At 38.7% G+C, this 27059-nt stretch overlaps 1 protein-coding gene across 1 annotated transcript; it reads left to right on the forward strand.

The window, feature by feature from the left end:
- LOC104841944 (tetratricopeptide repeat protein 6-like) lies at window positions 1-25311 on the forward strand. The gene is made up of 12 exons (XM_010583992.1): window positions 1-135; window positions 777-890; window positions 2437-2556; window positions 5022-5095; window positions 6955-7165; window positions 10451-10603; window positions 10807-10977; window positions 12417-12642; window positions 13027-13030; window positions 22820-22932; window positions 23929-24043; window positions 25206-25311. The coding sequence occupies exons 1-12, from the start codon at window positions 1-3 to the stop codon at window positions 25309-25311; spliced, it is 1542 nt and encodes a 513-aa protein (XP_010582294.1).
- The last annotated feature ends 1748 nt before the right edge of the window (window positions 25312-27059 follow it).

The raw sequence follows: 27059 nt of genomic DNA on the forward strand, positions 1-27059 counted from the left end.
ATGAGTCGTGCTGCTTACTATGGAAGTAAAGGTAGATACTCTAAGGCAATTCTGAATTGCAATGAGGCGATCAAAATTCTGCCTAGCAGTGCGCGAGCTTATTTTTACCGAGGAACTTTAAAGTATCAGAATAAGGTGGGACTGTCTTTGTTGTTGTACTTTTGCATTCTCCCTTAAAACTTATAATGTGCCTTACTTGACACTTGACAATGGTGAAATAATGGTAGAAGTGTTGCTAATGGAAACCAGGAATTCCACCTGATTATTATACTTCCCATTCCCTATTGAAGCTACTCTCTGGTTGTTCTGTGTAACTGAAAATGATTGATGGGTTGGAGAAGCTACTGGAAATCTATCTGGTTATTCTCCTCTTAAGTTCCATGGAATAGATTCTTACCTAGTGATAGACAGAAGTACCAAAACTCCACAAAAGATACTTTCTATGTTAGGTTAAGATATAAAATGTAAGCTAGTAAAATTAAGGATCGATTATGTATTGCAGTATATGGATGTGATGTAAGAAAACACTAAGAATGTTTGTTTGCCCAGTCTTTGCACAAATAGAGCTTCTGAAGAAGTACTCCCACTGCCGTAAGGACTGCAGTAAGTAGTCCATAGAGGACATAGTGAAATGGTTGGATGCCTTCCAGTACTAATGAAGAACCAAAATGTAGAACTGTGAAATAAGATTTTACAATATGCTATTATTTGAGGAAGCATATGTAGTACCATGAACTCTGAATTACAATTTATTCATAATGTTTTTTCATTTGCAGACCTTTAAAGCTGCAATTGAAGATCTTTCAAAAACTATTGACCTCAACAAAACCTGCATTTTGGCATATTATAGCAGAGCCGTCTGTTATCATCAAATAAAGGACTTCAAAAAAGTATGGTATTAATTTTTTCAACATCACATGAGCACTCAATTGTTCGTATTAGCTAGTAACCTGTTATTGACAATTAGTCTAAATTTATGACCTCTTGCAATGGCTTCCTGAATGATTGTGCTCTTCAGGAAATTGTTTAAAATAAATGTTTTTTTTGGTCTCTACTATCATATTAATTGCATTTGATATCCCTTTGAAAATATAAGAACTATATCCAGAAGAAGACTACCTCAAAATGGGGATTTGGACTACATCCAACCCTCTTTCATAGTCCTGTTTTTCTGGACATGTTGATACTTCTGTCAACTTGCCTGCGAGCTGCCTCTGAGCGTTTCTGCTTTCTACCTTTGTTATAAAGCAAAGGCACAACAGGGTGCACAAAGGCCCTATGAAGGATCAGGCTGGGAACACAACGATGTTGAACTGTCTTTTTGATGAGGCCTGTTTTCCAAGACAGAGTTAGTTCTGAAGTATTTAAGCTCAGATGTCTCAAGTCAAGTCGACCTTGGGCAAAGGCCACTTGTGCTTAGAGGTTAATTGGCCAAGAATGATGCAGATGGGTAAAGAAAAATAGGTGATTACAGTAACGGAAGGTAGAAGTTTAAGATGTGAAAATGATAGTTCCTTCATAAATAAGGTATTATGAAAGTTGTTCTTTGCTATCACTCTCCAGAAAAGCCACTTAAAGTACAAGGGAAGTTGCAGAAAAAATGTAGTATATTATTGACAGAAGAAATTTACAAGATCTAACAAGAACTGGGTTGTTTTCTTTAAAGCTGTTTCTAATATCTAGCTTAGTTTAGAAGTGACAAAGAATAGAACTTCTCTTAAGTGGCTAGTAGATGGAATAATGCAATCAAGGACATTTTTGTCATATTACCTCTAAACTGTCTAGTTATTCTTAAGTATACTATATGAGTTCAATCTTCAGGTCAAAAAAGAGTTGGGCTAGAACTTCTTCAGATCAAGCATTGTTAAAATACTGTTCAGTTTTGATAAATTTGAGAATTGAGGCTTCTTCAGTCTACCTAATCATATCACTATTTGCTCTTTTACAAAATTTACACCCAAATTTAGTTAATACAACTAGTGTTTAGATTTCTCAATAACAATAACTTATATTTGAAGATGCTTAATTTTAAAAGTACCTTACTTTGACATTAATTAATGATGAATTAATCTAGAATAATTTGTTGTGTATTTTTTAATAAGAATTTGGACATAAAATTTAGCAGTAGAAGTAATTAAGATTTATTTCTAACTCTGAAATTTATATAATGGCAAAATAAGTTTTAATTATGTCTAGTTAATATATTTGCATTATCTTTGCTTCCGTTCTTTAGGAATGGGTATCTATGTAATTACAGGAGGCTCCAAATTCAGTTAAATTCAATGTGGAAACAGTGAAACATTGGAATAGCCACACTGAAGTCTGTGCTTAAGCACATGATTTGCAGGAATTTGAAAGCGTGTCTTTTAAATTTTGAAGTATCATCCTATCCCTCTGAATAAATTATGGTTTAAAATACATTTTATGTTTTTGTAGGCCTTGAAAGATTATGGAATTCTTCTTCTGCTTGAATTGAGTAAGGAAATAGCTTTCAAAGTGTTAATTAATCGTGGACTACTCTACGTGGAACTTGGTGATTATACTAATGCATGTGAGGTACAGAAATCCTTCTTTGAGTAAAGGAAATTTAGAGTTTTCTGTTAAACATAAGCCATTGCTGATATAAAGACCAGCTTGACAGCTTTTATATTCTTCTGAAATAGTTTGTGCCCAGTTCTCATTTGCTCAAGACCTAATACCAGCCTGGCTGCGAAGATGCAAATAAAATGCAGTTTTACTTGTTTTACAGTTTTATGCTACTAGAGTTAAACATGGGAGTTGCACAAAATTTAATAAGCAAGAACCTGATTTTTCCTTCTCTTTTAATCTTGAAGTAATTTATGTTGAGTCCAAATGAGTACTAATTCATTGCAGAAGCCTAAACAAATTGAGGTTCTCACTGAGTGGGCTTGTTTTGTTCCTCTGTGTACGTGTGTGTGTGTGTAACTGACCATTTTTGTTGAAAGGGCAGGAAGGGTGCAACCTCAATATAATTTTCTTAAATGTAAAAAAAATAGTATGTGTTTCTGATGCTGACTCACAGTGCAGATGACTTTCATTCCGTGGGACTCCATCTGGTATAGCAATAGCAGGCTTGAAACCTAACAGTGTTAAACATTACTCTTTCACACACAGGGATTTTAATTTTTAAATTTTAAATAGTTTTAAAGTTTTCTAAAAGTTTTATTTTTTTTTAAAAGCATTGCTATTTATTTTTAGTGTAACTGGTGCATTCATTGCTTCCATCGTGGACTAGTGACTTTAAAATGTGTTACCTTCTTTATGTGATAGCAACAATTTCAGTATAGGCATTCTAAAAATTGAGTAATATTTCTTATTTGCAAATAAAAAATGAAGAAAGAATATGAATGCTGTTCCAATGACCTGGAAGTGCACAACAAAAGCTCTTTACAGTTGGTAGACCTTGCACAGAAATAATTTAAGTAGAAATATTGTGTTATTGGTCTTTTATGCTTCAAGGTGCAGTTGATCAGAATAGTTCAGAAAAGAGGTTGAGGTGGTACAAACTGATACGTAAGGCCAGTTGAAAGAGACTGGGGCAGAACCAGCAGGATGAGCAAGAAATTCTTTGAATGGATTGTAGTGAAGGCAAATATACACAATGGTAATTGAACAACAGACACAAAAAATAACAGCTTATTTAAGAAAAACATTAGTGATTACAAATATGCTTGAGACCTTCTTATGTGTCAGTTCTGATAATATTTTACTGCAAGGAGTACATCTGTATACGCATATAGTGCTGGCTGAATTAGGACGTAATTACTTAAGTACAGATACATACTACTTGAAGTGAGTGTATTCCTGAATTGGGTACACTGGAAGAAAAAGGAAAAGTTAAAATTCAGTCTATATAAGATCTGAATTGCTACATAGAAGTGTCTTTTCCTGTTGATTCTGTGAAATGTGCAGTTACCTGTAAGGATAGCACCTTTGGTTTAAGTAAACCAAACCTGGTCCTTGGAACTCTGACCCTGATTTTGCTCTGCTCCATACACAGAGCAGAGTGTATACTCCAAATTGTGCACATGAAGAATCCCATTATCTTTGCTGGGTATTCTTTGAAAGGCTTTGCTGGATGGGAACAGTGTGTCCCAGTAGTTTTTTAAAAACAGACCTATAATTTTATGATAGCATGTTCACCAAAAGAGAGGTTTTATTTTAACAAAATATTAACATATACATATATATATGCATATCATTATTTTGCCACTTTTGCAATTCCAAAAGTACTAAAATCTTCCACGTAATTTTATTTTTGCAACTTGAACAAGTAAATGCTTTCTAAGTTGTAGTTCAGTGGATGCATCAGCTAAACCACTCCTACTACATACTGATTGCTTTCCCATGCAGAAGCCTAAAGGGCTTCCTTACATCATAATTGAAATGATTGTATTTGATTTTAAAAGCACCTGTACAGTTTTTACAGTTGAACCACATATATCAAAACCGCAAGCATTTTGAAAAATGTTCTGAATGTTAGTGAAAGGCAAAAGTCAGAAGCCCTATGAAGTCTTTCAGTGGAACATTGTGCATAGAGTGTCCTAATGCAAATATGAGTTTGGTTTACTCCATTTGTCAAAGTAATAACAGAAAGTAACTACATAATTTTATTATTGGGATAATTCTATTGAAATTGAATATAGCACAATATATTTTTAATATATATGTATTTAATAATAGCAGCTGAGGTACAGTATTTCCATTAAAAACAAACAAAAAATATATTTCTGGAAGGTTTTGTTTCTGGAAATGTTGCCTCCAGCTTTGTAGGAAATACCATGATACCACATAACTTTGAAGATTTTTATTCTTTCAAAGTCTGGGACAAGAAGTATAAAAGCAGTTAAATACATCTCCAGTACTTCTGAATGTATAATGCCTTTGTCAGATGTCATCTCTGTTTTTATATAGAAGTATAAAATTGTTTAGCTAAAACCACAGTTGTAGGTGAAGTGAAACAATATCAGTTTGCATGGTTTGATATCTGTTCTTTTCAGGACTTTAAAGAAGCAACGTTGCTTAGTCCATATGATAGCCAGGTCTTTCAAGCTATTGGAATCTGCTATCATAGGTAAGATATGTAGTTTTGTCTGATGGAGAGTAGAAAAATGAAATAATTCCTGAGCTTTATATTCCCTTTCACCTTTTTGTATAGAGTATGCTGAGAACTGTGGGAGGGGAAAATGGTAAAGAGGAATGGGAAAAAGAAAATTAGATACTTTGCAAGTTTAACAACTGGTATTAAAATCTTCTGGAATCAAGCTACTATGTGTTGATGACAGCATCAGGAGGAAATACTAGGATGATAAAATAGAACCAAGAGAAAGAATGAAGAACAAAGAATTCTGAGATAAACAGAGTTGGGTTGGTTTGTTCAGAATTAGTTAGGGTGCAATTTCTGTTTAAATATGCATTTTTGTCCTTTAAAGAAAAGCAAAAGCCTCAATGGTCTTCCTTGCCTGGATTTTTTATTTGGAAATTCTAAACTGTAGTTTCATCAAGATGAGGTTTATTTAGAAAGACTAAATTAAATCTGTTACTCACTTAAAATAGATATGCATTGGAAGAAATAAGATGTACATTAGTATCTTAGTCTACTTATCCTAGTGGCATTTGGAGTTGATAGCTCCTATTTCACACAAATATCACCTATAATAAAAAGGAAATTTTAAGTGCTATCTACCTATTGGTTTAGTCTAATCTATTTTATTCTACAGTTATTCTGCCACTGATCACTGCTTAACCTTGTTGCTGCTAAGGCAGTGTGGAGGTGGACATACTCAGGACTGTAGCATCAAAACTTTTTGTGTTACTATGCCTGGACTTAGGGCATAACTGACTCCATCTTTCAGTGTCTGGATGATGTAGAACTCATACAGCAATGTTGAATCCTGCTTCTAAGAACTAAGCCTATGATTTTGGTGCCCATGTCTGTATTCAACTGGCAAAAGGAGTCCCTAGTAACTATATAACTCAGCTATATAACCCATTTTAAGATGCATTTGGGATTCATCCTGTAGTCTCTAACCTCATGACTGCCTATCAAAAAAATTTGGAATGAAGCCCTCAGTTGTTGTTGCAACTTTTAAAAAGCATTTAGTTTATAACCCTTAAAGTTATTTGTTAGCTAAATATATTTAATCTTTCCTCTTTTGGTAAAGAAGTCAGGCTGTGCTTCAGGTAGACACGTGTAGCTTATATTTGAACAATACCTTATCTTTCAGTATCTTCTTGGTAAAACAATTTTGTACTTTGACATGTTAAAGTTTTTGCTTTATGTGTAAAGATACTTACTAGCGTTCATTGACAGGTATTTAGTCCTTTTTACTCCTACTTGGTATACCTCAGGTGCATCAAATTTTATCTAAGAATGGAGTTCTACATTTGGCTTACTCTTAGACCAGCATGGTCTTTGCTTAGAACCCTGAATATCGTCTCTTTACCCTGCAAGTTTAGCATCGTTTGGATAAGTTCAAGAATTGGAATGAGAAAAAACAGAGAGAAGGCTTGTATTAGAAGTAAATTATTTATGGCTGAAACATCTGTGTCTGAAAAGACTACCAAAAACATGTTTGGTCATGACATTTGGACAGCATGAATGACTCAGATAAAGTCTCTCTGTTGAGTGCAACTGTTGGAAAAGTGAAATCTTGGCCCAGCAAAAGTTAATGAGAGTTTAGCTGTTTTCTTTCTCAGGCTAAGGAATTCAAACTGAAGTCTGCAAGGTCTTACACAGACTACCTTCAATGTTATAAAGAGCAGGGAGCACATACAGAAAGCAAACTTAAGGAAAAAAGAAAAGTGTCCCTTTCAGTCAGAATTGAACTACTTTCAATGGGCATTATGGGGTAGTATTTGCTGATTATTCATAAATTATGAATTTTGTTTATAGAAACTTTAAACAGCAAACATTAATATCTCTATTTTTAGACTTAATGAGTTTGAAGAAGCTGTGAGATCATTTGACCAGGCTCTCAAACTAGATCCTGTTTCTGTGGATGCCTATGTTGGACGAGGAAATTCGTACATGGAAAATGGACATGAGGCTGGTTGTAAACAAGCACAGAAAGATTTCTTGAGAGCAATTCACCTGAATCCAAAGTGTATAAAAGCCAGAATTTGCTTAGGATACAACTTTAAGGTAACACACCAAAATTCATCGTCAATGTTATGTTTAATCAAACAAAATAACATCAATCTCATATGCATACATTTATATAATACGTAAAATAATCATAATAAACATAAAATCATCCATGTACTTTAGACAAACCTTATGGCATCTTCTGTCTTTTTAAGTAAATGGATAGACCATTATACTTTTCACTTTTGTGCCCAATCTTGTTGGAGTTCTGCTCTTGAATAATGGAATATCAAGTAACCTTACACTTGTTTGATTTGCGTATATGGTTCTCTGATAAACTAACATTAAGAACTGGCATGTTTTGTGTGTATGAGTTCTTTACTGAAGTAAAAAGCAGCCAAAGTGTTGACAAATCTGTGTAAAACAAAATCTTGTATGTAATTATCAAAACTACACTGTTAGCAAATCTGCTAAAATCCCTTGGTAAAGGCCTTACATATAATGATCTCTGAAAACTGCTTACCTACATAGAAAATGAACTTCTATATTAGCAAAGGGATATATGATATGACTTGGCAGGTTTTGTCTCTGTCTAATTTCTGTCATTGAGTTACTGTGCTTTATTATATCCAGTTGTCTGAAATGTCTTGAATTGTCATGGTTCTTGTTGCGGATTATTTTTTGCCAGTGTAAATGAGGGATTAATGTTAGTAGCCTGTGTCAGGTAGTCTTGCATAGGTGTCACGCAAATTTCCTTTTACAGCTTTGCCAATTCACTTAAATTCTAACTAATGCTTTCACAGTGCTTTGGGAAGTACTGTGCAAGAGAAAAATCTGGAGTGACTACATTGGTGAGTAGGTAGGAATAAAACGTGGGTGAGAATTAGACATCTTAGGTGCAGGAGGCAACCCATAAAGTTCACATAGTGGCAGGTGCTTAATTTCTGAGAGGCCTAATTCTCACTAGATGCCTTCTCTTAAGCCTTATACCTTTTGGGACTTAAACATAGACACATGTGGAGAAGTATTTTGATGTGAGGAAATAGATGACTCGCCTTCCACCTTTGCTTAATTAATACATATATTAGGCAAAAGGTTTACATTTTGCCTGTGATCCCAAGTGGCCTACTTGCCCAGAATTAAGCACTTTCTTGATTGTGCTAACTCCTTCACAATGTACAGTATACCAGAATTCCATTTGACCATCCAGGGGAGGTACTTTTGCTGAACAGCCTCGTGGTTTAATTTTATTGTCATGTGAAGTCTTCAGGTCACAAGCTAATATATAGCCCATCAAGAGTTGAATCTGGTGAGGGACATGAAGGTCAACAAGAAAGGCTTCTACAAGTATATTAGTAGCAAAAGGAGAATTAGGGAAAATATGGGCCTGCTGCTGAATGTGACTAGAGGTGCAGTGATAAAGGACATGCAGAGGTACTCAATGCCTTCTTCACTTTGGTCTTTACTGGTAGGACTGGCTTTCAGGAATCCCAAGTCCCTGTGACCAGACCTTCCTTCCAGAGCAAGGAAGACTTGGCCTTGGTGGACGAGGATCAGGTTGGGGAATATTTAAACAAAATAGACATACACAAGCCCATGGGACTTAATAGAATATACCCACAAGTGCTGAGGAGCTAGCCAACATCACTATGAGGCCACTCTCAATTATCTTTGAAAGGTCATAGCAATCGGTAAACATTCCTGAAGACCGGAAGAAAGTAGATGTCACTCCTGTCTTCAAGAATGGCAAGAAGTAGTATCTGGGGAACTACAGGCAGGTCAGCCTCACTTCAGTCCCTGGAAGGGTGATGAAGCAAATAATTCTGGAAACTATTTTTAAACACATGAAGGACAAGGTCATTGGGAGTAGTCCACATGAGTTTATGAAGGAGAAATTTTGCTTAATCAACCTGATAGCCTTCTATGATGAGATGAATAGCTTGGTGAATGAGAGGTGAGCAGTGAATGTTGTTAATCTCGACATTAGCAAAGCTTTCAGTAGTCTTTCATAAGGTCTTCATAGAAAACCTGGTGAAGTATGGTCTAGATAAGTGGTCAGTGAGGTGAAATGAAAACTGGTTGAACTGTCAGGCTCAAAGGGTCATTATTAGTGCAATAAAGTCCAGCTGGAGGCCAGTCACTAGTGAGGTACCCTCAGCAGGCAGTAGGAAGTCCAATACTGTTTAACATCTTAATTAATGACCTGGATGATGGAGTAGAGTGCACCTTCAGCAAGTTTGCAAATGATACAAAATTGGGAGGACTGGCTGATACACAAAATGGTTGTGCTGCCATTTTTAGAGGGACGACGTGCTAGACAGCTGGGAAAAATGACAGACAGGAACCTCATGAAGTACAACAAAGGAGAGTGAGTTCTACATCTAGGGAGAAAGAACCTCATGCACCGCTACAAGCTGGTAGCTGACTGGCTTAAAAGCAGCTTTGCAGAAAAGGGCTTGGGGGTCCTGAGGGACAACAAGCTGAAGTTGTCAGTGATGTGCCCTTGCAGTAAAGAAGGCAAGTGATACCCTGGGCTATATTAGAAGCAACATTGCCAGAAGGTCAAGGGAGATGATCTTTCTCCTCTACTCAGTATTGGTGAGGCCATATCTGGAGTACTGTGTCCAGTTCTGGGCTCTCCAATACAAGAGAGACATGAACATACTGGCCACTAAGATGATTAAGGCCTTGAAGCATCTGTCATACAAGAAGGGAAAGAGAGATGAAGGCTCAAGGGGGAAATCTTATAAATAGGTATAAATATCTGATGAAGGACTATAAATAAAGTGGAGCCAGGCTCTTCTTAATGGTGCACAGTGACAGGACAGGAGGCAATGGGTACAAACTGAAATACAGGAAATTCCATTTAAACATCAGAAAACTTTTTTTTTTGCTGTGAGGCTGATTGAACACCGGAACAAATTACACACAGAGGTTGTGGAGTCTCCATGGTTGAAGATATTAAAAATCTAACTGTACATGGTCCTGGGCAACCTGCTCCAGCTGATCCTGCTTTGAGCAGGGGATTGGCCTAGACAATCTCCAGAGATCCCTTCCAAACTCAACCATTCTGTGATTCTGTGATGTAGAAGAGGTAATATTTGCAGTTAAAACAGTTGTGACAGATACATGACATAGTTGCAAAGACAATGAGTATTGCATAATTAACAAGATATTTGAAAATTAACAAGGTATTTGAACTAATTTTTAAAAAAATTTAGTTAACTGCATTTGTAAATATAAGCATGCTTCCATTCTCTGCTGTAATTTTTTAAGTGGGACCATTAGTATGTTTTACATTTCTTATGTTTCTTATTATGGACATATTGCAATTCATTTTAGGCCCTTGGAAAGCTTCAGAGAGCATGGAGCCAATTTACAGTTGCCATTTGCATTGATTCAAAATGCCATGCTGCATATGATGGACGAGCTTCAGTCTGTCTTCAAATGGGTGAAACTTTTGCTGCATTTCAAGATATAAATGCCGCACTAAAGGTAGATGTTAACTTAAAGTGATATTACTAAAATCAACCTGTTGTTATGAAGCCAGTCAATACTGACATTAATAGTTGCCAATTTGGATTAGAAGGTGCAATTCAAATATTTTTAAAAGTAAATGTTTCTTTGAAAGCCAGAATAAATTACTGCAAAAGTGTAAATTTTCCCTGAGTAAGAATGTATCTATGTTTTCCTTTCAGCTCACTACCACTGCTCCACTGCTAACAAATCGGGGTGTCATCAGTCAGTTAATGGGATATCTACCCTGTGCCATGAAGGACTATCAACAAGCAATTTCTGTTGACCCAAACTATGCATTAGCCTATTTCAATGCAGCAAATATCTACTTCCATAATCGACAGTTTTCACAAGTAAGTCTACACTCTGTCTTTATACTCTCTTCAGAACTTTTTTACTTGAATAAATACTGTTGGTATAAAGCTGTCTTTAAGTATAACTAACGTGAGGCTTTCTTACTTTGAATTTCATGGTCCTCCACCAGCAGATGATTGATCTGTAGTAATTAATAACAAATAGTTGCCCTACTACTGTGTATTTTATCATTGATATGAATGAACTAAGACTCATGACACCTAGGATACACGTCACAAAAATTTGTAAATAATTGAGATACCAAAATCTCACTAATGTTCAGTAACTTCCCCCCCAGCCTAATTCCTGCACATTAAATAACTTGCCCAGATTCACTATAGCACCATAACAAGGAGAATGAAAAGAATCTCCTGCTGATGACCGTCAATCAAGACGTCAGATCTTCCTGCTGTTACCACAGTAACTTTGGAGTTTTAAATCACCTAATTCTGCTTAAATACAGTGGGTATATTCAAATACAGAAGAGTTGGATACTGAAATTCCTCTTGTGAGAGAATCTGAAACCTGCTTGAAGGCAAGGATCATTTATTTTTCTCTGCGTGAGGAGGCCTGTGCCATGATTTTTATTTGGTTTTCCAGTCACATTTCCTGGGCATAGGCTCAGGCTTTTGTTTGATTGGAGCTTTGTGGTCCAGCAGCTGTGGAAACCCAGAACCAGCATGGACGCTTCGGCACATTTCATCTACTTGAATTAATTCTCTCCTAGAGTTGCATCTGTAAACACTTCAGCTTGTAGTTAATTAAGGAATTCGTCATGTATAGTACAGACTTGGCATATGGTGTTAAACCTAGATTGTACTTCATAAAGCACAAGAAATAGGTCATGTAAGAAAAAAATTTAATGTTCTTGTGTGTTTCTCTGAGTTAGATTCCTTGTTGCTCTTCAGCATTAGTTAGACTTGGATCAGAAATTCCTTAGGAGTCCAAGGTCAGTACCCTGCATATGGCTTCTTCTGTGATCATATAATCTCTTCTCATATGCATCTGATATCATTCTTCCATGACTGGTCTTGTGTAGGCTGTTCTTCCTTTTTACTGTGTTTCTGTGACTCCTTACTGTCTCACAGAGGCTGTCTAATTATGAAGAAAGGAGTTCAAGAATAGGTGTTGCATTATAAACTATTTTCTATGTTAATTCAAGTTGGTCTTAGTGTGTAGCTTATTTCTTCTGCTACAATTACAATTCAGCATAAACAGCTGTTACTTTTCAAAAGTCTGTCTGGATGGTGATTGACCTATTTGTGGATAAACGTGCTGGTGCTGTGTCTCTTCTGTGCGCAAAGAACGCTGAATAGAATGAGTAAAGACTTAAGAATACTAACGGCTAAAAGAAACAAACTGGAATTTACAAGTTGTACATAAGCCATTTCCCCAAATTTTAACAGTGTACTTTGTCTCCAATTCATGTGTTTTGCAGGCCTATTGCTATTATTCAAAGGTATTACAAATTGACCCAAGAAATGAATCTGCTGTTATGAATCGTGCTATTACAAATGCATTACTAAACAATATTGAAGAAGCAAAAGAAGACTTTGAGAAGGCAATTTGTCTCTGCCCATTCTCTGCAGCAGTGTATTTTAACAGGGCAAATTTCTATTATGGATTGAAGCAATATGAACTAGCTGAGAAAGACATTTCAACGGGTAATCTTTATTTACCTATCATGTTTATGTTTGGTAGCATACTAACAATTATGACGATAAATTACTTGGCTTTATTTCATGATTCAGAAAGTGTGTGTCTATTTTGGCTGGTATGTTTTCTGCCTAATTTGATCAGATATTATGATGTGATGAAAAAGAGGAATTTAAAGTAAACATGCTAATTAATTGTGGTTTTTTTTCCATTCTCAAAATTGGAAGAATATGTAAATTAGAAGATAAACTGTTTCATATAATATGTGTCATTAGCAGCTGAACAGAGCCCCATTCTAAATGAAATTGTGGCAAGAAATTAATGGGAAAATACTATATTTACCACATCTGAAAAATTTTTGTGAGTTTTTGTGTGTGTGTGTATGTGTTAAGATATGTAGGTGCCTAGAAAATGGCATTCAAGTAGCTTATTTTATATATAAACATGAAATTTAATGAACATGCTCTTTGTAGAATAAGTTTTGAAACAGTGTTTGGCTTCCATAAGCTTTTCTGTTGGGAATAGACATGTTTCATAGAGAAGAGGAACTAAATCAAACTTTCATCTTGATCTTAGTAAAAACCAAAGCTTTTGTTCAGGTTCAAAACAGCTGAACTGTATTACTCCATTGCTGCTTTTGTCATTGCTACTAACACGAGATTCAGCAACTCTGGATACACAGGCAAACTTCTTCCAGTAACTAAAGCTATGTTTAGTTTGTATTATAATAATGTGACTTTGATTTGACAACACTTGATTGCACAGGTAATCATCTTTCCTGAAAGGATAACTCTCTTCAGATTTTTTTTTTTTTTTAGAAATTAGTTTACTTTTACAGGTAAATTTGTCAAAATAGTGTTTTTACTTCATGGCTTTCATGACTAATGTTTTCATAGTGTTAGGTGGTGAAAATTGACTAGACCAGGGAGCTGACTGATTTTCAAAAAAATGTTCTCTCTGAAGCAGAATTTTAAAACAGCAGATTAAGCTTTCCAACAAGTACTTGAATCCTTTTCATACAATGGAGAAACTGAATAAGATACTGGGTTCATTGCCATGTTCCAGAAGTTGGATGGTAGTAGTTCTCTAAGATTTTGCTTGTATGTCGGAGGAAAGCATAGTTTCTGCTGTTGGGGCAAAGTTAAAGTGGGGTTCATAAATGGCATCAAAACCAGAAAAAAACCCCCGAAGTATAAATAACATAACAAAGTTGCCTACCTCTTGATGTAAACTTAATGTATGTAATACGTTTTCTCTTGTGAAAGCGTGTCTGGAGGAGAATTTGAGCACTGACAAAAGTTTTTGGATGATGCTTCTCTTTATAATCATGCGATAATGTTAAAAAAAAAAAAGCCTAACATTCTATTTCTTATTTTTACAGCATTGTCAATTCAACCTAATGATGCCTTGATGTATAAATTTAGAGCTGATATTCTTGGTAAATTGGGTTTCTATAAAGAGGCTGTAGAAGACTACAAACAAGCAATTAGCATTCAAGAACAGATTGATTCCATGTGAAAAGATACCAGTTCTCAAACTACTTGGGTTCTATTTACAGATTTCTCAGACCTATAATTAAAAAAGTCTGACATGCAAGAAAAATTTATAATTTATCTTCATTTTTATATATTCTACACACATTTTATTCTCCTAAATAAGTACCTTGATTGTGCAAAACTAGCCAGAGTTGTTTAAGAATAGAATGCCACATTTAATTTTTATGAGTTATATAGATTGTTCTTTATTTGTTAGTGTCAAGAGATAATTCATTGTGTTGTTTGCAAAATGAAGGACAGAGAAGAGGAATTTATAGGCAAAAGACCTCAGCTGTATTAGTTATAGAAGGATAAAAGAGAGTACACTCTCCCTTCCCCCCAGATATAAATGCTTACAGTGATGCTAATTATATGTCACCTGGACCATCTGGGAAATAAATATTCTAAGATGGCTACCAAATGCTTGTGACTGCTAACTAGGTCTCACTTTCTTCCTGATCTTTCTTCTATACCTCTTCATAAGGTTTCCTATTCCCTGTCACTCACGTGGTTGGGGAAAGCCATTGTGCAAGGTCTATCTGTTGCAGTGCGTGAGAACTACACCAAGAACTGAAATTTGAGAAGGACATGATTCAGTTTGTGAGTAAATAGTTGAGGCTACTTGCTTCCAATTAAATATATTATGCTGTGCCAGCTTGTGCATAAGTAATAGATCATAGTTTTGTGTTCTAAACTGTAAGAATGGGCTTAAGAACAGGCTCTCACCTAAACGTGGAGATTGAAATGTAAATCTATGTGACCAAAATTTAAAAATTGTCAGGCCCTACCCATGTACTAAATTAAACCCCCAAGTCTGGCATAGTATGGTGCAGATAGCAAAAGGATGAAGCAAAACAGATGCCTTTGTCTCAGAAAAGAGAAGAAAGAGGAATGTTAAGGTCTTATTCAGCATGCAAGCAGTCCTGTGGTTTCATACAGTGAAAAGATTTCTAAAGGCACAAATGGCACTTCAATGCATAATCCCAGTGGTATAGGAATTGTACGTGTAATTTCAGGTTAGGTTTATATGTAAAATGCTATCAACTTTCCTCTTAAAAAAAGGCCAAAGGGAAAGGTGAGAGGGGCCTTCACAAAACAATAGACCTAACACATGCTGGTATGTGCCTGTAATTACTTAATGTTCTGTATGTGGAATAATCCCTAGATAGTAGAGAATAATTCAGAATAAAATCAAAATTAAATCATCTAATTTATATAAAATCAGTATTAAAGAGTTACGTCGGTCCATTTAACTTTATAACTGACCTTTTTTTGTACTCCTGGAGTTAAGTGATTTTTTCATTTATGTGCTATGGAGATGAAAGTAAAAAATGTTGTTGTTGCTTTGTCTCAAAGAATTGCATTTTATTTTCTCTGAGTACTTAACACATTGCTGTAGGCTCTTTCTGTAAAAATATCTGTTCTTGCATATCTATGCAGTGTATGTTTAGTCAAGGCGATAGACAATGACTGGAATTCTAGCTTTGTTCTGGTATCTAAATTTTTGCATTTCTAATATCACATTACATTGTAAAAATTCCTATGCTTGTCACCTTATGATATCTGGGTTGAAAAAAAAATACTGTGGAAAGGAAATTCAGACTATCACATCTAAAAGCAGTTAACTCAGTAATGCATTTGACTTCATCCCTACTCTCCTTGACTATCCTCTTATCTTGTTTAATGTCTAGCATGATGAGACTATGCACCTGCAAGGTCTGTGGTGATAAGGTTGACTGGAATAGATGCATCATAGTTAAGATGTATAAAAGCTAAAACAAGTTCAAAAAATTTTGTATTTAATTTTTGTTTATTCATGATGAGTGTCTCTGATGTTTAAAAATGAATGTTTATAGATATAATCAATAAATTATTTCTAGACATTGTAGGATGTTGCATATTAATATTTCTTTCTAGTATTATACATTAGAGCATTACTTATTAGAAATATATTTGCAATGACAGTTTTTCTTAAAATTAAATTAAAACACATGACCATGGGATGATCAAAAACCAATTTCTGCTTTTCTGTTCTCCAGTAACTTGAAATATAAAATGCTAGTAATAGCTTTTAGAAGTATTAGTTTTACCACACTACAATAAAAAAAAAATATCTGGTAGACTGCAACACAAAATAGGAAGAATTTTTTGTGACTATTACAGAATTCAAGAATCAGAATAACTATGTCAGGTCTGATTAGACCATTGTAGCTACACGTTTCTGTAAAGAGTTTTTACTCTTCAGAGGTTTTGCTTTTGTGCCTTTAACGTTGACTGTTACTGAAGATAAGTTTGTGAAGTCCAAGGTGATTGAATAATGATTCACTACTTCTCCCCACTTGTTCTTTTTTATTTATTTACTTTATTTATTTTTGTGGTATCATTACCTACTGTCCTGGTTTCGGCTGGGATAGAGTTAATTTTCTTCCTAGTACCTGATGTAGTGCTGTGTTTTGGATTTAGGGTGAGAATAATGTTGATAACACACCGATGTTTTAGCTGTTGCTGAGCAGTGTTTATACTGAGTCAAGGACTTTTCAGCTTCTCTCACTGCCCTGCCAGTGAGGAGGCTGGGGGTGCACAAGAAGTTGGGAGGGGACACAGCCAGGACAGCTGACCCCAGCTGGCCAAGGGGATATTCCAGACCATATGATGTCATGCTGAACAAAAAAACCTGGGAGGAGTTGCCCGGGGGATGGAGACCCACTGCTCGGGGACTGGCTGAGCATCAGTCAGTGGGTAGTGAGGAACTACATTGTGCATCACTTGTTTTGTATCTTCTTTTATCATTATTATCATTTTCCCTTCCTTTTCTGTCCTATTAAACTGCCTTTATCTCAACCCACAAGTTTTGCCTTTTTTCCGATTCTTTCCCCCATCCCACTGAGGGGGGTGAGCAAACGGCTGCGTGGTGTTTAGCTGCCTGCTGGGTTAAACCACAACACTTACCCAAGTGGATCAAATGTACAAAGTATAAATATGCGTGTGTCTGTATTTCCATGCGTGATTATCATGGTGGTTGATGCAAATTGGGGGATTATTTACCTAGTTTCCTATAGGCACACGAAGTCGAAGTTTGCTTACAAGATGGTGTTGGTGGTATTTTTGTTCCCTTTCTCCTTCTCCACATGCCTCTTTCAGTGCTCTTTTTTATTATCTGAAGAATTGTTTATTGATGAAATTGCTAAATTATGCATGATTCTATGGCCTTTTCCTTTCTTTGACCTCCTTACGAATTACCTGCTGATGGGTTGTGAGATAGTGGTACCCTCATCATGTATAGTGCATCATCAAACTTAAATCTGAATGAAGAGAAGTTGAGCCTTTTCCTTGGATCCTTTTCTTGTGATATTCAATGTAAATTTTCTTTAGTTTAACCTCTCTTGAACATCAAACAGAAATGGACACATAAAAGATTTTTATCTTCACATTTAAAAACTGAAACCAGATGCAATCACGATGATGCAGTTATGCAATCATTCACTATTGGTAGAGTGACTTGACTTAAATAATACGGGCTACTGTAATCTGTCTTCTGCTTGTAATTTTTTTAATTCTGGATGGTGTAGGTCTATTTTTTAATACTTAAAAACTGAATATTTATTAATTCTATGGTTGGCTGCATGGAGTTAAATTTTTAGAGCTTTTCATCTATTACACAATGCTTAGGAAATGGCTAGTGTCCCGTTGTATTTCCAATTTCATCATTTAGCATCACTCTCATTCACAATTCGGGGACCATGTTAGATGGTTTTTAAAGAAAGTGGATGGAGAATTTATTTGCACAACAGAACATGAAAATTTCAAGTTGCATGATCAAAGCTTACTGCATTCTTTGAAAAATAGATTATCAGCTCCTTTTTCCTTCAAATCTTTAAGTTCCCTTTCTGACCTAAAAGAAATTTTATATTTTCTAAAGGCTTTTAAAAGTAGGTAGAAATATTTTGTATAATAGCACTTCTTTTATGTCTTTTTAAAAAAAATTGATTAATAGAGTCATTAGTGACTCTAAGAATCACTGTTCCACTAATAAATTGCAGTTGTATTTTGCAGGCTGAACAGTAGCACTTGAACTTCCCTGTTGGTAGGGACTATGGTAGATTTGTGGCATTCTGAATTTTACTGAACCCAGTATGGGACAGGTGTTAAACTCTGAGGTTACTTCCATTGCTAATAATAGATCCAGTAAATTTTCATACTGGGGATTATCAAAGTGATTTTGCTTCACAAATGCAGTTTAAGAGAAGCTCTTGTCCTTTGCTATGTGATCATATTAGTTCTTTTTGGATTTAAAATGATAATCTGAGCTTCATTGTTTCTGCATTTATTTCCTTTCATTCTCTTTTTCTAGAAAATCCTTTTGATAGACTGTAGTTAGAAAAAAACAGTTACTAAGGAACCTCAGTTGCATTCAGGTTTTTCCTCCCTCTTTAAAATACTGATAATACACGCATTACTGGGAAACAGGTAACACTGTTTGATTAATGGAGAATGAAGTAGATAACTTGTTATAAAAAAAGGACCAAAGCAAATATTTCCATTTGAAGCCCAATAAGGGAATGGGAAGTTTTGAATAACCTTTCACAGAATAGTAAGTTACCTACATACATCTATCAACTGAATGTTAAAGCATTTTCTTTCAATATTTTAAAATTTACACTCTTGGATGGGATGCACCACCAAAATGATGATGAAGCAGATCTTTTGTTACCTCCATTGAAAAGCAAAGGAAAGTGGTACTTTTTGAAGCAAAGTGGGAAGCTAGTTTATTTATAAATTTGGGGAAGTTGTTTTGGTTTTTGCAGTTGTTTTGCAGCAGATCTTTGCCTAAAGTTATTGATCAGGCTTTAGTTTATATGAGACTAAATCTAATTTATTTACAACTCAAGTCAAAAAAACATTTGCATAGCAATAGTATATCCCCACTTTAATAGTCTGAGAGAGAATGTGACAATCAGTGGCAGTGAGATGGGTAGCTGGTGAGAGAAAAGTAAGGGGCTCAAATTTTGCAGTTTGTTATTTCACGAATTTGAGATGATGGATGTCATTGATTTCCTTATGTCTTCAAGATCTCCACCTTTGTAAAATAAGTAGATAAAATTTACTTTAAAATAATCTTTTGAAATAATTGCTGAAAAATATTTAGGTTCACCTTGGAGTTAGCATGAACAAGTACATAGCCTTTTGTAGCTTACAGAGAAGGACAATAATTAAGAAAATTGACATTAAAGTGACAAACTGAAAACTTCAATAACAGTAAATAAAACAGAACAGAAGCAAATAAAAACATTGTGTTCTCAGCTGAACTCCAGTGTCAGCCACTCTTCTGAGTTTCAGATAGTTTGGGTGTGTGGGTGGGGTTGTTTTTAATTGAGAAGTAGGTCTTTGGGAAGGATACCTGTCAAAAAAATACAAGTCCTTCCCAACTGGCCACATATATGAGAAGTGCAGTCAATTCAGAAAATAAATTTGTAGCTGAAGCTGAAGACTATATGGCTGAGATAGCAGATTGACAAGATTGCTGTAACAGTGAAAGTGAAAAATGTGTGAAAGTGAACCAAACTCTGCACTGCTATAGTAGAAAACAAGCCTTGCAGGAAAGATGCTACTCTTTAGAAGAAAACCTGGGAGTTTTAAAAGGTAATTTGGGAAACCTCTTTGTCAAAATATAATGAATGCAAGTGGTCTATCATTATATCTAAGCTTGTAGTGTTTTCAGTTTACTTTTCTTGGGCCTGAAATAATGCAGTAAATTATAATGCACTGCTGGCTTTGTTCATTTAAGTGGGGGAAGACTGGCAACTACATTTCATAGAGAAGGATAATCTTACTGCTGCTGCTATGGGCTTTTCACTAGTCTGTAGTTTTAGAGCAGAGCAATCAGGTCTTAGTCTTGCCTTTCTGGATGTGCATATGGAAGTGAATTTTCTTTTTGAGTGGTTAGGGAGATGAATCGAATCTTAGTTTCTGTGTTATTTTTATCTCAACATTTTTTCCCTAAGAAACATGTTTCAGAAACATATTTTGTTTTGAAGGCTGTGCCAAATGATAGCAGATTTGTCATTTTCAACAAATTAAAACAAATGCAATACACTCTAGTGGAAGGGAGTAAGAAAACTGTGGGTAATGCATTTCTAATTTCAATGGGAAATATGTCAATTTTTTCACATGATTTATGCATATGCTACACCTGTACTGCATTTTATAAGGCTGAGCCAAAACCAGGTTCCAGCTCAACTATAAAACTGCCTGAACTTTCTATGCGCACACTGTGAGAAGTAGGATGCAGGATGGGTATAATGCCCACGCAGTGCTATATAGATATTACTGAGCAAAGGCTGCCTATGACTCAACACAAAAGATGTTTCTTACTATGGGACACTCTGACTGTCTTCTTTTTGTAACACTGTCTGTATACCATTGCCACAAGGGCAGATGGAACACCAGATGGTCTAGGCTGGTATGGTGAGCCCTTTGGTAAGCCATGGTACACCTGGGCCATCTACTATGCTTAAGGTAGGAGCATCCCTGGGTAGAAAGAATATTACCTGTTATGTCTTCAAACCCATGGCTCAAGCCAGTGCTTGAGCACGGGCTCATGTGGACGCAAATTGAATTTGGATTTGATTTGGCAACAGACCAAACCTTGAAAAGCGATATGGATGCAACCTGAGCCATTCTGTGAGATATCAGGAAAAAAATATAGTGGAAAAAATGGGCTTGCAAAATGTGCTCTGAAGAAGTCAGTGTGAATAAAGGTGGTGTTTTAAGTCACCTTACTCAAAAGACGACTCTTACAAAGTGTGACTTTAAGACAGACCACCAGAAGATGGCAGTCTGCAATCTTGAGTGGAACAGCTCTACTCCCCGCTAACAAACCGGCTACACCAGCAGCCTCTGGCTCTCGTAACCCTTGTGTGGATAGAATTGCGCTACATTGGAGTTTTCTAATGCCTCGGGTTTAACTGACAGTGTTGTTCTCTCACTTCCTTTTTGATATGCTACATACAGTTCTGTTATAATAAAATGATAACTGAGATTATCATACCTCACAAGCACTTGTGTAACATAAAACTGTAATATTATAATGTAAACACATGTATATGAACATGTGCACAAGCATACCCCCATGTATATATGTATACACACATGCAATAATAACTGCCCCTTTCCTGTCCTGATTTTTTTTTCTCTCTTGCTTTTGAGGTACTTTTAATCAAAATGAGGCATTCAGAAAAGGAAGGCAAATGGTATGGAACCTTTTAACTGCTCCCAGCAGCTATATTTTACAGCATGTTTCTTTTTAGTCAGTAAATTCTTTTTGTTGCAAAATGAAAAGGCTTATCATTGCTATCTGTTGGAATTCAAACAGAAAAGCTAAAAGGTGGCCACACCTTGCTTCATGAGACATTCCTCCTCTCTGGCCTTTTTTGCCCCCTTCTCAAAATGGACACAGTGCTTTGTTTGCGAAGAGTGAAAAAGGTAAAGTGCTTTTGCTCTGAGGAAAAAAACCCCCGACCCCAAGCTTAGAGTAGCAAGCAGAGGTTGTGACCTTCCAGAGCAAGTCTTTGTCAGCTCTAATAAAAGAAAAGCAGGCATCAGGCATTTTCAGAGCTGCAACCCTGGTTTCTCTGCTGGGTGAGACAACTGAGTTGCAGTCTTCTGGGTTTTTTGTGACTGTGTGCATATGTGCATATAATGGACATTAAAATCTGTATTCAGAATTCATTAAATTCAGTGAAAGGAGCTTGACTAAATTTTGAGTCAAAGCTACAGAATGACAAATACTCCCTTGCCATTCCTTTTTCCCATGTTTATGAAAACTAGAATAGTGTGACTGACCTGTTACTGGAAAAGCGATCCTATTTATCAGCTTTTCCTGATCTGTTTGATAGTGATACAGTGTACCAAAGAGCTTATTTACAATTCCTAAAATGTAAATTCATAACATACGAACAACTTTGCAGTGAAGTGTTTTTCTCAAGTAGTATGTGCAACTTCATTTAGTGGTCTCATAAGTGTACTGTTTACTAAGGCTGTTCTCATGGGGAGAAAATACAAAACAAAAAAATGCACTGGAAACTCATATGCTGTTTTACTTAAGAGTAACTTCCCGAGATAGACCTGTGTGGTGTAGATGAGCTCTCCATCTACAGAGGTTCATCTCTAATAGCAGGAAGTTTCATCTACTATTTTTAAACAGAAATGTCTGGTATAAAGGGAGGAAAAAACTGTCTGAAGGACAGGGCAGAGCAGGGTTCTGCTCCTCTCTGTTGTCCCTCTTCCCCAAAAATGTCAGGTGGCTATGAATGTTGGAGAGATACTCTAAGCTCTCTGGGCAGGGATGAGCCTTTGTGCTTGTCCCCACTGCAAAGGCCGGGAGACGCTCCTTCCTGAGATGATGCACACGAGGATCCTTGTACCCGACATGTTGGTTCCGTTCTTCTTTCCCACCTCACCTAAAAGAGAAGGAAATGGCCCAAGGGCCCCCAGCCAGGCTGTTCCCAAGGAAAGGGGCTGCCTGGAGGAGAGGAGGAGACAGGCCCGCTGGCAGGGGTGCCACAAACCCTGTCCCAGCTCCAGGAGGGGTGCTTGCTGAGCAAAGGCAGGGCGGGGGGAGGCTCACGTCTTTTCCTTCCTTCTCTTGCAGGAAGCCAGCTTGGGAGGAGAAGGAGGAAGAAGCACTGCAGCAAAAGGATATCTGGGCTGCGATGCCAGCTGGTGTCTGCACTGGGGAGGCAGGGAGCAGTGGGAAGAAGAGGGGTAAGTCTGCAAAGGAGCAATTCCCCACATTCTTGGTGGAGGTGAATGCCTGGGCAGGGTCTGCCCAGGTGTCTGAAAGCCTTGCAAAGAGGTGGAGGGGGGGGTGTTGAGGGAAGATGCAGAGCTCTCCTACAGGGACACTGAGCTTCCAGGGGACGAGGGATGCCCCAGATCTGATGGCACTGACCAAGGGCTCCTCCAAGCAGTGGAGAGGGCTGCTGGGGCTCTGCCCAGGCCCATTTGTCTCAGCAAAGGACTTCAGGAGTCATGACCCATACGGCTGGCTACAAAGACCTCTGGCAATGGTGCTGATGCCCAGCCCTGGCACGCGTCCTGGCCCTGCTGGCTCCCAGGAGGCTGTGTGGGCTGAGCTGGAGGGCCAATGTCCTGGGAGCTGAAGCCCATGGATGAGAAGGGGAGAGCAGATTGCTGGTGCCTGAGTGGCTTGCACGTGGCCCTGGCACCTGGGTGGGGAGCAGGGCTTGGGCTAATTCTGCCAGGCTCTGGCATATCAGTCTGTTCCTGGCCTGGCCTGGGACAAGTTTGACTGCCCGGGAAAGCCCTTGGGGATGGAGCAGAGCGAGTGCCCGCTCCCTGTCCACCGTCCTCCAGCTCACCCAGGTGCTGCCCAGAGCTTGGTGCGGGCAAGGAGGCTGGGGAGGGCTGGGGAAGATGAGGACATGGAGACAGTGGGAGCTATGGAAGCTGGGGGTGCTGGAGGCAGCCTTGCTTTGGGCCAGAGCGTGGGGCTAGAGTCGGCCCGGTGAGGCCATTTCAGCAGGAGTGGGATGTGTTGTGGAGTGGACAGGTGCTGGCTGTGACAGCAAATCCTCAAGGACTGTGCAGGGGGACTTTGACTTGTGAGCCCTGGGGACACCCTTCCCCAGCCAGCCTGTCACCTCCTGCTCGTCGCAGGCATGGGGAGTCCCTTGAGGAGACTTTCCCAGGCTCCTTGAGAGGTGCTGGAGTCGCGCCCTGCTCCTGCTCTTCCCTCAGGGTTGGCAGAGGGGCTGTCGGCACCAATTTACAGCATGACTGCCATGAAGAGGAAGGCCTCCCAGTCAAGGGAGGATGGTGAGAGCAACTATCCCCGCAGCTCCCTGAAACCAGAGTAGGGCAGGGTGGAGGGAGGGAGGCAGGAGCTCCCCACAGCCGCCGGTGCAGAGCCTGTCTTGTGCTCAGCAAGGGAGGCTTGTGGTATGGGGAGGGATGACCTCCCCAGGCCTCTCCAGAGGTGCTTAGCAGGGATGATGCTTGCCCCCCATTGCTCCCTCCCTGCCTGCCTCCACAGTGCGTGCTGTGCTGCTGTGCAGACTCTGACCTGGATGCTGGCGGGCTGATGCACCAGGACGATGGTCTTCTGCATGGTGAGCTGCCTGGGGGCTGGCCTCAGCTTTCCCCAAAGGGGCACCCAAGGTCTGCAGCTGTGAAACCCTGATGTCGGCCACTTGGCAGATGTCACCTCCTCCCCCAGCGATCCCAGCACAGCCTCCCCATGCTAGTGCTGCTGAGCGACCCCATTCCCTGTGTGCGGGAGATCCAGCCCTCCCAATCTGGTCCTCCCAAGTGCATCCTCCAACCCAGGGGAACACAAGGGTTTGCTTTCCTGAGCTCTCTTCTGGCTCTCCACTGTGGCCACCCAAGCATGACATCTATATAGCTCTAGAAGCCATAGTAGCCACCTCTGCGGGGCTGGTCCCCAGCCCTTCTCCATGGCCCCGGTCAAATGCTTGAGGAGCCACAGCACACCTGGGGTGCAGCTCTCCTGGTCTTTGTGCTTCTTGCTCAGGATCAGGTCTGAGATGAGGACTATTGCAGCTCACCCAGCCTGCAGTTCAGCACTGCCTGTCCACACATAGTCTCAACTCTCGGCAGGTTTAACTTCTGCAGATTTTGTGCTGGCCCCTGTCTCGCTGCCCTGATGAGCTCCTGGGCTTTTCTGTCTTCCAGTATCCATCCAAGGGCCAGTGGACATTGTGGAAGGTGATGGGTTGTTTTTTAGGAGTCTGGGGTTGTGGGAGGTGAGCCTGAGCCTTGGGAGGGGAATCCTGGTGTTTTCATAGAAACATCTGCTGAGACCATGCTGAGACCTTTTGGTGTCTCATGCTTTTGGGTGGGGGGCATACTGGGAGAAAAGGAGTAGCAAGAGGGACATGTGCCCAACATCCCAGGGAGGCAGTGGCCTCTCCAGCATTTGGGGAAGCCTCGTCCAGAGCTGTGGATGGCCTCCTGTAAACCTTGGCCTTGCTCATGTTTTCCGTCTCTTCCCTCAGCTCGTTCTGCTGGGAGCACCACCCGCAGCAGACCGTGGAGGTGCTTCAGGAGGAGGATACTACATGCATTATCTTCATGGAACTGGTGGAGGACAGGACCTCCTAAACCACCATGGTGTGCCCCTTCTGCAAGCATGCCTGGTTCCACCGTGGCTGCATCCAGGTAGGAGGCCCTTCCCTCATGCACATCTCATGGATGTGGTGTGCCCAGCAGCTGTGTCCTGCTCACACTGTTATACTCTCTTCTGCAGGGACAAGCTCTCCAGGCAGGGCTGAGCCTTTTGGCCTGTCTCCAGTGCAAGCAGACATTTCTTCCTGAGATGATGCACATGAATATCCTCATAACCGGCATGTAGGTTCCTTTTCCCCTCCCACCATGCCTAAAGCCGAGGGGAATGGCCCAAGAGCTTTGCCAGGCTGGCCCATGGTCCCTCCAGCCCAGCTGTCCCTTGAGCTCCTATTGTCGGGGCCTTGATGGCACCTCCAGGTCTTATTGCCCCTGGCCAGCCCTGGGGGCCTCCTGGTGTGAGCAGCCATAATGGCGGCCTGGTTAGAAGGGGAAAATTACTGAACGGAAGAAATGGATGTATTCCTCATCCCTATCTCTAGTCACTGATCCTTTTGGAATGATCTTCCTCCATCCTAACTGGATAAACCACTGATACAATAAGTGGTAAAGCTTTTAAAGAATTATCTTTCAGGTTGATGCTGCCGCTTTTAAAATCCATATAGAAAACAGTAGATGTGTTTAGTGTAACTCATTTTGTTGCATCTTGCCAGACTTCGTAACTGATTTTTTCCCTCATAAAGCTTGATGAGAAATTCTTCTAAGATCAGCTTTATGTACCGAACATTGCCCTTACTGATTGGCTTGCTCATGGTGAGATAAATTACAATTTCTTGTTTGCAGAAACGAAACTCAGAATACACTCTTCCATGACTTCACTAGTGTCCTTATTTTATGGAATTATGTCAGCAAATGTATAATATTAACTGCAGCTGTAGGAGGTGGTGTCCTGCATAATCTTCATAGCCATTCTCTATCAGGACAGACTTGAAAAGTATGAATAAGAAACCATTTGTACTTACTTAAAAACCACACATGGTATCTTAACTGTGCTTTTTAAACTTTTTGCCTGGCCCTAGTTTACATGCTGATGACTCTGACAAGCTTGGTGTCCATGCAGTTACCAACTATAGACTCTGATTTAATGAGAAATTCATACACTAGTCTTTAAATAACCAGTTATCTCAGAAAACCAGTAATTATTTAGCTAGAGGCTTTCCAAATAGTACTGTAATTCTAATTAGAGCTATTCAGAAGCTATGAAGTAAAGAAAGAAAACCTGCATCATTGAAGACTAGCTCTTTGGTAACTAAACTGTGTATCAAGCAGAACAAATGTGTTAAGGTAGTCTCAATAGGGAGCTAATTAGTACAAGAACCATTAGCCTTGTTTTCTAATAATAACATTATCTAATATTCCATGCTTCTCTCCTGGTTGTTTTCAGGAGCTCGCAAGGAAAAGTACATTTTATTTTCCAGCAATATTGAAAACTTGCTGACTTACCTAATCGCATTAAGTATCGCAGTGTTTATTTCCATATCAAGGGACACTGCAAATAGTCTGTCAGATTTTAAAACGTAAATGTGAAACTTCTGGTGCATATATTTAAAAAAAAAAAGTAAATGGGACATGTATATAAGAAAAGGGCAGGAGATAGAGGATTGTTTTTCTGGAGATATAAATCCAAGCAATGTGGGTATGACTATGCTGTATTTATGCAGTCAACTTTTTTCAGCTCTTGCTCTCCATCTCAGGATGGGGTTCTTGCTCTCACAGCTTTGCAGAGG

The sequence above is a fragment of the Haliaeetus leucocephalus genome, unplaced genomic scaffold (assembly GCF_000737465.1).
Source record: "Haliaeetus leucocephalus isolate CR32 unplaced genomic scaffold, Haliaeetus_leucocephalus-4.0 Scaffold932, whole genome shotgun sequence".
Classification (NCBI taxonomy): domain Eukaryota; kingdom Metazoa; phylum Chordata; class Aves; order Accipitriformes; family Accipitridae; genus Haliaeetus; species Haliaeetus leucocephalus.